The sequence below is a fragment of the Merops nubicus genome, unplaced genomic scaffold, assembly GCF_000691845.1.
Source record: "Merops nubicus isolate BGI_N331 unplaced genomic scaffold, ASM69184v1 scaffold1124, whole genome shotgun sequence".
NCBI classification, from domain to species: domain Eukaryota; kingdom Metazoa; phylum Chordata; class Aves; order Coraciiformes; family Meropidae; genus Merops; species Merops nubicus.
Window position 1 is genome coordinate 120,072 of NW_008604640.1, and position 12,908 is coordinate 132,979.

Genomic DNA, 12,908 nt, shown 5'->3' on the forward strand with positions numbered 1-12,908 from the left:
TGCTTTGGAAGCTGTATAGATATCTTACTGAAAGAATGGATGGTATGACTGAGTCCTGCCTCTCAGATGGACTTGTTAACATGAGACCCACCACATACTAATGCAGTTCCAAACTAGGACTTGTGTCAAACTGGCTTTGAGCATTAGCAGAACTGGCAGATGCTATAGTCTTCACCAAGTTGTGTAGACATGACTGTTTCTGGACAAGATCTGTTTCTGGAGGAGGAAAGCTCTCTGCTGTGTCTCACCTGATCTTACGAAAATTGCAGTTATTCATACCCTGTAACTCATGGATACTCACAGGAAAGCCTAGAGTTTGTAAAATCAGAACACCTAAACGCTCACTGTAGATTTTCTTTTGTCTTTAGGTTTACTACTGGAAAGTGCAGAGTCTATCCAGAAGGAGTAGACGGCATGTAGAAAAAAAGATCTTGACTTTCAGGGGAAACAAGACTTTTGGAATGTTGCCAGGGCTGGAGCCCTATAGTTCTTACAAGCTGAATGTTAGAGTTGTTAATGGTAAAGGAGAAGGACCAGCAAGCCCAGACAAAGTATTTAAGACCCCAGAAGGAGGTATGACATGAGAAAGCTAGAGAATAAACTTAAATGTGGTATATTCAGAAACAGAACACCAAGGGTTTAGTTGCTGAATTTGCATTTTGGACATCATAAATAATAATCTGACTCAATACAGTAATATTCTTAAGAATTAATAATTCATGAGCTCTTTTAAGTTAATCTAATTTGTATTTACTGTATATTCTTCTTAAAAGTTCCTAGCTCACCCTCCTTTTTGAAGATTACTAACCCAACATTGGACTCTTTGACTCTGGAGTGGGGTTCACCTACCCATCCAAATGGTGTTTTGACATCGTATATACTGAAGTTTCAGCCAAGTAAGTTATATATAACTCTAACTTAGACAATATGGCTACCAAATAGCAATCCATACATTAAGAAAGAATTGTGAATTAATAATGTACAAAACCTGAGATTGCATTTTAGTTGTCAAGTTTGAGAAAGATGAATGTATTTTCACAATACAGATGACTGTGTGTGAAAAACTTCACTTGATCAAGAACAAGGTCAGCATTTTTCTATTCCTTTTATTTCTTCAAACCACGCTTCACAGAAAAATGGAGGTGAAGTCTTACATAAAATGGAGAGCCAAGTTAAAAGCAAGATGCTACCACTTACAGATCCTGTATTCTAACTGCGGAGATAATATCATTAGAAGTACATCAAATTATATCTAATTATATTTCTGTCTGCTTCTTCAATTTTCATGGTATTTTAATTTTAAAATGAAAAATTTATAAAGCTGCCATTTATCCAGAGCTCTCTAGGATCACTTCCGTAGGATCCCCATACCACTGCTTAGTTGCCCAGAAATTTGTCCGTAGTGCCACTGGAAATTTAAGTTTTCCTACACACTATACAGATGAGGGAAGTTTGTTTTCTTCCGCTTACCAACTTCCACTCTTCCTTGGCATTAGATACAAATCACTTCAGTATTTTATTTCCTAATCATACTGAATTTATTATGCCACAGCTAGTTTAGAGTTTCAGAATTTTTTTCAGTATTTCAAATGGGTAAGTTCAGATGACTTGACGTGCACTTAGTTGCCTTGGATTCAGATATGTATGAGAGTGGATCATGAACTTAAAAACGTGTAGATGTTTCCTATCTCCTTGCTGAATTTTAGCCCCTCACATAGATCTTTTTTACACAAAGTTGACTTCCTTTTGAAACTGCATATACAGGCATATCGCCTGAAATGAACAATGCAGCAGACAAATAAAACACAACCAAACAAAACATCTGTGTTTTAATACAATGATAATGTAGGCAATTTTCCTAATTCTTTTTTTTTTTTTTTTACAACAGTTAACAACACACATGAATTGGGTCCCTTGGTAGAGATAAGAATTCCTGCCAATGAGAGCAGCTTGATCTTAAAAAATTTAAATTACAGCACACGGTACAAGTTTTACTTTAATGCACAAACTTCAGTCGGATCAGGAAATCAGATAACTGAGGAAGCAGTAACAATTATGGATGAAGGTAAGATGGGTATGTATAAAGAAACCCACTGAGCTTAAAAACCACTAAAAATTTTATTAAAAATATTGCTACTACTTCCTTCCATTGAGGAAATAGCCCCTAGTAACATTTTTTTCTAGAGCTTTCTTAACCGTATTATACATGATTTTAAATAGTTTTTAAGAAAAAATGTACAAAGGTTTTCTACTGTAGTGGAAGCCTCAAAAAATGTGTAAAGCCCTTACTTTTGATATAAACTTAAAAGTTCTAAGACTTTGGATTTTCTGAGCTTCAAAGGTTCCTGTAACTGCATTTTAAGTGGTCTTCCTTCATTCACCAGTTCTGCTTCATTGACCTGCTCTGGTCACAGAGAACAATTCTGAAATGAGGCATCCGTATGGCTGGAGGAACTGATTTCTCTTTTGCAACACAACAGCTTCTGTGAGGTCTAAGCTTTTCTTCACAGAAGCAGCGAAAACTGTAACTTCAAACTGCAGAAACAGATTTGTCATCTATGGTCCCAAATAACTGGGGACAGTATAATAATAAAAAGCTCTTTAAGTATATTGTCAATCCTGTCGCTATTGATTTTTACAATATAGCCGTTCTAGATCTCCGATTTTGGCACTTCTTTTGTTGAAGATGTTATTTATTTAAGTATGAAAGCTTAAAAAGTAGGATTAATTTAAAGCAAGGGGGAAATTTGGGGGAAAGTATTTTGTGATTTTGCATGTCTTAACGTTAAAAATTTATTTTGATACCATCTTTTCACATATTTTTATGCTTAGTAGAATTATAATTTCTTGGAATTAACACAGGTGATTTGGTATGGAATGCAATTTCTTTGATAGTGTATTAAGGTTGCAGATGAACTACATTTATTTTAAATCATCAATCTTAACAAGCATGAACAATAAAATTTTGTAAATGCATGGATATTTTTTGTTGTCTTGTAAAAGTCCGTGTTTGACATAAGCGGATTGCTTCTAACTTATTTAAATTAATACATTTTACCTAGACTGCATGCTTTTCTTATTTAATGAAATTGTATATGTGTGTTCCCTTTGGTGTTGTATCTAATTATATAGTGTTCCTATTCTTGTTTTCCTCCATTAAAGCTGGTATTCTCCATCCTGCTGTAGGTGCAGGCAAAGGTAAAATGAAACTGCATGATTTGTTAATGTGTGGATTTTGCAGTGTTGCAAATGGGGAAATTGCAGTGGTAAGGACAGAAAATCTTGGACTACACATTGCTATACAAAGTATTAATCAGTGCTGGCAGAAAATAGTTTTGGGGTTTGTTGGGTTTGTTTGGGTTTTTTTTTTATAAAAAAAAAACCAAAAAAGGCAATCCAGAATGCTTATTAATATCTTTCATCTGTTTATTTTGCCTCAGAGTTCCAAGGGAATTCATTAGCTTTGCTTCAGCAAAGTCTAATTATTTCTGAACATTTAACAGTATGTCACTATCATAAATATTCAGGATCCAGGTGCACTGGCACTGATTAGCTGGAGTAGAAAAAACAGCACTTTCGCAAAGGAGATTTTTTTTTACTACCTGTGCATTTTTTGTTTTAAAAAAGTAGGTGCATTCTTGTTCTCACTGCTGATTAATGCTACCCCCTCAGTTATCTTTATTTCATTTGCAAGCCAGCTGTGCTTAAGAAACGGATGACTGACAATACCCTCTGTATACTTCTGAGTTTGAGTATCAGGTTGAGTATACTGGCAAGGAGCTTCCTGCTGTCTTAGGCTCAGAGATCTTATGAGTACTTGAGGATGTGTCAGTGAGTGGAACTTATTATCATTCTTATTCTTGAATTCAATAATCCTTATTTATAATGCAGTTCTGTTAAGCAGGGTGTTCTTCACATTTTTGCACACAGCCTGTATGAATTTTGATGCCTTCACTGCCAGAAGCAAAGATTGTCCTGAGGACTGTTAGGTAGCTATAAGTCAGAAAAGTGTCTCTCTGTATATGTGTCATTTTATCACAGATGTGTCATTAACACTAATCATAGAATCATAAAGGTTGGAAAAGACCTCTGAGATCATCAAGTCCAACCGTCACCCAACACTGCCATGACCATTAAAGTGCCACATTTTTTGAAAACCTTCAGGGACAGTGACTCCACCACCTCCTTGGGCAGCCTGTGCCAATGCCTCACCACTCTTTCAGCAAAAAAATTCTTCCAAACATCCAGTCTTAACCTCCCCTGGCACAACTTGAGCCCATTGAACATCTTTGCTTCAGATTCTTGGACCATAAACCCAAATCAAAATCTGTACAAGAAATATCTAACATTTTTTACATTTTTAATGGGAAGAGACAGCATAAATTGTTTTACATCTTTTTTCTTTCTGCTTTATGATCAGCTGGTTTGAAAGATAATAGCCTTAAAAAAGAACTTCATTCACTCACTCTGGTACGAATCAGATTCGCTCTATATGTATACATGAATTTGTGCATATATAATATATAGAAATTTATTTATGAATATGTAAGTATATTCTAGTATGAGATGCATTTCTAGTAAGTGTGTGAAGCTGTGTATTTATTTTAATGACAAGCCTTTCTTACTGTTTTTTAGCCTGGTTGTATCTGAGAAGTCAGCACAGATTTGAACAATCAAACTGGCTTGTAGTCCTGGACATTAACAGCAGAAATAGAAATGAAGTGATCCTTATTTATAGCTCAGTATAAAAACTCATGCAAGGAAAAGTGGATTCTCTGTGTGAAACAGGTCTAATTATAGCTGTATCACAGTCTGTGGCTAGCAGAAAGCATCTTATTTGTAAGATCAGCTGGAGCAGCTCACATTTCAGAGCTGTCATCTCAGATTCTCTGAAAACTAAGCAGATGTCTTTGTTTGTTTCCATGCTGTTTATGGTTTCAAAGTTTTCACATATTCCTGTAGCATCTAGCTCTTACAATTGCAAGGAAAACTATGGAACTGCAAACAGGGTGGAACCAAAGCCGTGACATCTGTTAGGACATCTGAGTGGCTGCAGGTCCGAGATGAATGTTCTCAAAGGTTACTTACGTTAATGTGGTTAACTGTTTTGCTACTGATCAGGGACTATGAGGAAGGAAAAGGGGGATCATATTGCCAAGGTCAAGTGCCAAATTTTTTGTTCTCATGAGTGGATGGATTTGGAAAATAGAAATACTCAGCCCACTCAAGAAGCCATACCCAGCAGTGAATTTCTACTCCTCCATGAGGTGCAGGATGGCCTATACCCATATATATAGTTCTTTTTGATGTGGACCCAAAGCCAAACTAAGGAGAAGGTGAAATGTGGATATCCTCAACTTTTTTGTGATCTACCAAAAACATCTCAGTTCTTCATTTTGAAAGGCAGAAATTACCAGATAAATGTAATTATCCCTTATCTTTCAGTTTGAACACATTCATCTTGGAAGTTAAGAATACAGTAGGTCCAGATTCAGCCAGCCTGAACTGCACTGGGATTTCTGTATTTGGTGTTTTCTGCTGGCTAGCTGTACCTGAAGACCTTCAGCTTGGGGCATATATCAGTTCTCAGACTAAGACTATATATCGAACTGCAGAGGGAAATATTGCTATGGTAAATCTAAGGATCTTAGAGTGCCTCAATATTTTTATTGTAGTTCTGAAATGCTTTCCCTGTTTTTTGGCACTATGCATCTTTTGCCATCTTTTTAGACAGCTGTGGGCCCTCCATTGTCCTTTATTATAAAATAATAATAATAGCAACTGGAAAGTGACTCAGATGGTCACTGCAGTCGGGTCTTTTCTACCCTTTTCCATTTGAATTTTTAGATAACTGGTCTATACAGGAAGGAAGAGAATACAAATTTGATCAGAACAGATCAAATTGAAATGGTAGAAATTAAAGTTGCTGATTAAACAGTCACAGGGGTCATTACTGTGTTTGTTGTCAGCTGAAGTGTAGGAAGTCACAGCATGACATCTCAGTCTCATTTCACAAGCCTTCTTGTTTCACTTTTCAATTTATTTTTGATTTATTCAACATTTTTATTTCAAAGCAAGGTCTTGTAGTCTGCTAGCAGTCCTGAATGGCAATTAAAATAAGGTTGTGAGATCACAGTTACCTTTAACTGAAGCTTACGCGTCCTCTCAGTGCAGTACCAGACTGGTCTGCCTTCTTCATGGGATCTTCACATGTCGAGTATTACTGACAGAAGTACTGCTGTTGCAAGGGAGAAAAGCAAGTAGTCTAGCCTCGGGGTTTGAAGCTATTCTCTTCTCTTCTGTCTGAATCTCCAGTATGAAGCTCTTCACGTAGGCTAGAAATCATCATCAGCTGAGTTCGTTATCTCTGATCTCTTCACAGAAGATTGGATCATCTCGGTTTTCTTTGTCCTGTACAAAATGCTGTTCTTTAAATAATTTTCCCTGCCCACCATCTGTTTTCCTCCTGTTTGAATCATTTCACATAACGTCTCCAAATTTTTTGCTGACATGTTCAAGCTGCTTTTACTATTCAAGTTGATTGTAATATTTTTGTACTGCTACATCAGCCACTCTCTCACTGTGGACTTCTCCATCATATCTCTATGATTCTTTCAGTACAGCCTGCTGTGCAGAACCACTCTTTTGTCCTCTTTTAAAAGTCTACTGGGAACAATGATGACACTTTGCATGCTAGACTAGAGAAAATGATGATTATTGCAATTAAAAATTCCTGCAAATACCTTTCACATCATAGACATCACACAAAATCCATACCATGCTTATCACTGAAAGGATTTCCTGCATTTCTTTGTCTTCTATATTTCTTGCACTACAGGAATCGTCTTGCAATGGCCTAAATAATCTTAGAAATGACTAATGACCGTTTCTCACTGCCAGAAGTGGAATTCACTCCTTCCGTTATATTAAGGGTTGAATTTCATACTATAGAAGTTGCATGTTTAAAAAAAAAAAAGGCAAAACTCTCCTGTGTTTCTTAGAGGCTCTGGCAGAATCAATTACCTTTTTCCTTCATCTTTTCTTGTGTGTGGGTGTGGGTTTTTTCCCTTTGAACTTACTTTTCTCTTTATATATACATTTCAACTAATGTCTATGATATATTGCTTTGGTTTTTTTTTTCCATTTGACACCAATTTCAAATGTGTGCTTGTCACCTGCCATTTTTTTTCCAGAGATTAGGTGAATCCCATGAAAATTGCTAACATTTAGTCGCTTCAGAGATTATTTAATTTATTGTTCTGGTGAAATAAATCTTGGGAGAGTACATATTCTGTTGTTAAATCCATTCATATCTCATGTCATGTCTTGTTAAATTCTATTGTATCTGCAGCCCAAGTGTAACTGTGTTATTTGAAGGAACTGTATTCCTGTAAGGCTGGAAGATTAAATACAACTCTACAAAAAGCTCTACTAAAAAAGCACTAGAATTAATTTGAAAAGAAAGGTGTTTTACTTTGAGCCTAGGCCTCTTTCTCAACAATTGATAAATGCTTTTATATCATACCTCACTATAGAAATGAAAACATACTCAGAAATACCAGCTAAATTTAGTGTTGCATTGTTGCATGAATGAAAGAGATTAATTTACTGGAGGTAGCTGAATAAGAGCTGGTCTTTATAAAAACTGTAACTTCTTAACAACCCATTCCCATCAGTTTTAGAGTGAGGCTTTGTCAGCTGTGCTGCACAGCGTCATGCACGGTCACGGATCAGAAGCGCACAGTGCTCTGCTACCGAACACTCCGTGTCCCCGAGACAAAGCCTTCTGCCCCTCCTTGTTACCAACTGGCTCTTGCACATGCTGACAGTGTCTGCCCACTGACAATTACACGTTTTGAGTTTGTGAACAGTGCTGGGAAACATATTGAAGAACTAAGAGGTTAATTATAATTAGAGGTGTGATGATTGAGAAGACAACAGTTTGGGTAGATCACAGGCAAGCTTTAAATGTTGTAACCATTTCAACTCTAGGCTATTATCACCTCAGGCTGCATCAGCCATTTTTTATCTTCTTATGTGTATATTCATGTTGCAAGCATGGCACATTTAACAGACTTAATTAAAACTTTCCAGGCCTGATGGCAAATTATAGCAAGTAGAAGTGAAAAAGAGGTAGAGTTGCCAAAAATAATTATTTTGGAAATGTACGTGCTACTGAACAAATTCCTTGAAACAATATATTCAAAGAGAAAAAAACAGAACTTAAATCTCACGAAATACTACACATGGATAAATCTACAAACAGTTGTTGGTAAGACAGATAAATCTAAGCGTAAGTCAGGATTTAGAAACTGAGACACCAAGGAAATTGAGGTAATTTTCAGAGCCAACATAATTGTTATATACAATCATATGAACAGAAAGACATGTACCAGGTCTTTAATCTAGCAGGCAGCTCTTTAATCTGAGCAGAAACTGGGAATTGGAAAAAAAAATACAAAAACCACAGGAGAAGATGGAAGTTTTACAGGGAAGGTGATTATCTGATTTGCTTAATGTTATAGAAGCTGTTTGTCATGTGGAAACAGTCACACAAGGTGAGACAGTTTACTTCATCCCCAAGTGGTTGGGCACAAGGAGAAAGGAACACTATAAAATCAGAGAATCATTTTGGTTGGAAAAGACCTTTAAGGTCATCGGGTCCAACCATTAACCTAACACTGCTATGTCTACCACTTCACCTACATGTCTTACAAATAACTCCAGGGATGGTGACTCCACCACCTCCATCAAGCAGCCTGTTCCAATGCTGGACAACCCTTTTGGTGACAAAATTTTCATAATATCCTATCTAAACCTCGTGTAGTGCAACCTGAGGCCAATCCCTCTTGTTCTACTACTTGTTACTTGGGAGAAGAAATTATTGCTGATAAATTTCTTCTGTATTTAACATTGGAGGGAAATATCAGTCATACAGTTGTACTGCTAATTAGACATCTTTTGTGGGAGAGCAAAGTCCAGGAAAACATGGGTTTGAGAAAATACTATTTAATGAATCAGAACAAAGTCATATTTACAATACAGACCAGTTGTTTTCTTGGCACAGAACAAATGCTTAGATGCTGATTGTAACAAACACCTGTCCCTGTGTGCAAACGAAGAAGTTTATAGATCCTGTCTGCAATCTCAGACTCTGCACCTTTCTAAATTTAGAGCCTGCTATTCTTTCCTCTTGGTACCTTCAAGTGGCACAGAGAAGCAGAATCTAATCCCTTTGCATTATCATGGTGTATATGGTTACATCCCAGATTTCCCACAAGTCTTGTGCTTTCTTTTTAATTTTGTTCAGCTGGTTTTAGCCAGGAGATAAATATATTATATTGTTTTAAATACTATATTGCTTAATATTTTTGGTTGGTAAAAGAAATTATGTATAAAATATATAAGCACAGCTTGCCTACAAAGACATAAAATGTGGGAGTAATTAGTTTAATACAGATTGAATCGTTGAATACTACTGGAATAGAGCTAAGAAGAAAAATTTGATGCAAGCATGGGAATAAAACTCTGATACTATGAAAATTTGTAATAAGGAGAATACATTTTCATGGGAATTGATGGAATTTGCTTTATTTAGGTATTTTTTAAAAAGGCTCAGAATCTATCATTTTCTAGACATGATAGTCATATTGCTTAGCCTGTGCTATGGGTTTGCATGCAGATTTATTTATTCTATTATGCCAAAATAAGCTGTTTTATCTTTGAGTACAATTTGGAACTTGTTCCAGTCAGCCATATGGACAAAGCCATCCTGTTTTGAAGAGAAAATAATTTAAGTGCATAGCTAAAATCTGTGCAGCACCTCTTGCCTTGAGAACAGGCTTTTGCCTATTTTATTTTCTGATGTAGGTGAAGCCGTTGGAATTTTGTCATTTGTCTTTACTGAGGCTAGTTTATACCTCTGGTGTTTCATGGTCCTTTAGGAAGCATTTCTGATGTTTCTAACAGAGGAGTTATTTTTAGTAGGATAGAAAAGTCTGTGGTAATCCATGTGAGGCATTTTAATTAAAAATGGGTAGCTGGATGAGAAGCATCCTCTTTGTATCCACACTATTGGAAGTATTAAAATCTATTTTTCATCAATATTAGGGAAACAAAAATGGCAAATACACGTCCCTTTATAACCAGTATAATGGGATGAGACGGCACGAGCAAAGTGGCAGCTAATTACAGGATGCTGAAGAGAGGAGCACTTCTTTTCATAGACGTGGGCATTGTGCATATCTGTGAAAAGAAATAAGACTGTTGTGCACCGAGAGTGTCAGGAGCCAGACTCAGTACCTTCAAATGAACAGCTTTGTGCATTACAGTGATTTGTAACCTTCACACCAGAGTATTTTGATACTGGCTTTCCAGTACCTAATGTCTAATGTTCCCATGTCTGAAGGTGCTGTGAATCTGTACCGCTAATGAAGCTGCTTTTGGAAGTGTTCTGTGAAAGCAAAGGTGTCAGTACACTCATACTTCAATTTGTTTTCAAATACACATGTATCACTTAGCTCTTTCATGTTTTAAAAAGTAAGACTGATTGAATCTTGCATGAATTTAGAGTGTGCATGTGTTACTCATTTAACAGGTAAGGGATTACTGTATTATTTCAATGTTACTTTTCGATTGAAAGTGTCTTTACTCTTTATTTTTTCTTTCCTACTATCTCTGATGGTGAAGGATATTCAGAAATCCTTTTTGCAACCTCCCCAGTCATGCACACTGTCCGTCCAACATTCTATAAGGGTATTGTCTTCTGTTTTTTATCATTATCATTGTAATAGAGACAAAGTCCTGTAAGGGCCTGCAGCTGAGGCATTTGCAGTCCGTTCAGTGACACGTGGCATAAAGGGAGGTGTGTGCCACCTTAGTGACTCCATTCTCTCCTGCCGTTTCCCATTACCCTCACAAGGTGCTCACATTCCAGCTGTCTGCATTTTACTTCTAGATGAATAGAAATAACGTGTTCCAGAATTTTAGCAATTAGATATTTTTAAGTATTTGGCAGTTTTTGTGATACAGGGCATGCTCAGTAGAGTACATAGATTTTACTGAATAATAGTTTAGTAACTGCCCTGGATTCAATTATCAAATATTCTCCTTTAGTCACTAATCTCCAGTAGTGGAAGCAATGCTGAATGTACTATACCTTCCCTGTGTTTGGTGTAAACTAACATAGTAACTTCTTAAAATATTTATTTTTATGTATGAAGTCACAATTTCGTATTCTGCTTTGTTTTTCTATTGTGTATTCAGTGCAACCACTTTATCCAAGGATCAGAAATGTTACAACAGCTGCTGCTGAGACCTATGCCAATATCAGTTGGGAGTATGAGGGACCAGATCATGCGAACTTTTATGTTGAATATGGTGTAGCAGGCAGTAAGAAGTCATTTCATTAAATTTTGCTAAACTGTTCAGAAATCTTTTCAAAGATTTTGATAGTAAATGTGGTCCTAAGTTGACCCAGTATTAATGATAGCTCTTAAATGTCTAGAAGAACTGTTTTTTTTCATTTCATCAATATGATCAAATAATTTTCATTTTAATAAACATCAACGTATAGCAGATATTTAATGCTCATATAGAATACCAGCCTTTGTTCCTTTGTATTATTTGTAAACTCTTTTGAACCTCAACTTCTAAAAATGTAGTTTGCATTATGTTGTTTATCATGCAGAAATTATGTGTAGAAAAATATGATTACTTGCATTAAAATAGGATATAACAGTTTTCCTAAATTACACCAAATCAAGGGGGAGGGGGAAAAGAATTGGAGATCCAATCAAAACACTATTCTTTGTTAAATAAAATCTTAATATAAGATAATATCAACCAACTTATATACTCTTACTGGCATAAAACCAGATTTTAATATTTTATAATACCAATAATAATTAAAACACTTAGCTAATAAACTAAGATATTTCTGTTCAAATACTCTCTCCTTCTAAAGTTATGACTAAAGATGATCAATCTGAAAATTGGAATATAAATGCATTTTTTGGGTATTGGTCAAAGAAGCAGCTGAGACTGTACCAAAAAAATATATGAGAGAGAGGTTCAGACTTCAAATTACAACTTCTCAACTGAAGTAAATATGACTGAACTAAAGAAGTGTAATTTAATTAAATGGTTAAAATGTATTTTGATCTATTATATAATTGCAAGCTCAATAAGCCATTTAAAAAATAAATGAAAATAATATTTCCCTAGTACAATGGAACAAACGTTTAAAATAGCTTCATAATTTATGTATAATGTCTTCTTCAATATATTGCATGCAATATATTATTTGAAGTCATAATTTTATATGCTTTTATTATTGAGAGAACAGTTATTTTTTTCAGCCAGTCCATAGTTTAGTCAGGTAACTGTTGATCATATTCTGTCTAGAAACTTTCAGTAATAAAGAGAATTAAAATTCCAATATGTTGTTTTCCTAAAATTTTTGTAGGCAAAGAAGATTGGAAAAAAGAAATTGTAAATGGTTCTCGAAGCTTCTTTGTCTTAAAGGGTTTAACCCCAGGAACAGCATATAAAGTCCGGGTTGGTGCTGAGGGCCTGTCTGGTTTTAGGAGTTCAGAGGATGTGTTTGAGACAGGTCCAGGTGAGGCACACCGTACCCATTCGTATCCTCCTCAGAGCTGAAACTCTGAACTGCTTCTAGCCAAGAGATCTTGTAGCTAGTGTCTTTGCATGTCCTTTATCTGCAGCAACACTGAATTGTTTTATAAACTCCTAAACAATGCCAGCACATTTATTATGTAGATTACAAATGTTTTCTTCCTTTCAACTCAGCCTACTTGTCTGACATTTGTATTAGGGGCAAGATATTTACCGCTCACACTCCATCTGTGTGCTGTGCACTGAAGGTGCCCTGTTTCCTTTCTTTCTAA

The 12,908-nt window shown here is 35.8% G+C and overlaps 1 protein-coding gene across 7 annotated transcripts in view; it reads left to right on the plus strand.

The window, feature by feature from the left end:
- The window catches only part of NRCAM (neuronal cell adhesion molecule), a 70,252-nt gene that overhangs the window by 39,546 nt on the left and 17,798 nt on the right, over positions 1 to 12,908 (plus strand). For 2 of the 7 annotated variants that reach the window (XM_008939045.1, XM_008939047.1), the window contains 6 exons: positions 369 to 573; positions 774 to 896; positions 1,889 to 2,065; positions 3,163 to 3,198; positions 11,266 to 11,391; positions 12,467 to 12,619. In XM_008939045.1, coding sequence (XP_008937293.1) covers positions 369 to 573; positions 774 to 896; positions 1,889 to 2,065; positions 3,163 to 3,198; positions 11,266 to 11,391; positions 12,467 to 12,619 — 820 coding nt within the window. The remainder of the gene's footprint in view (positions 1 to 368; positions 574 to 773; positions 897 to 1,888; positions 2,066 to 3,162; positions 3,199 to 11,265; positions 11,392 to 12,466; positions 12,620 to 12,908) is intronic. The other 5 variants (XM_008939049.1, XM_008939050.1, XM_008939052.1 and 2 more) reach the window with 3 other exon arrangements.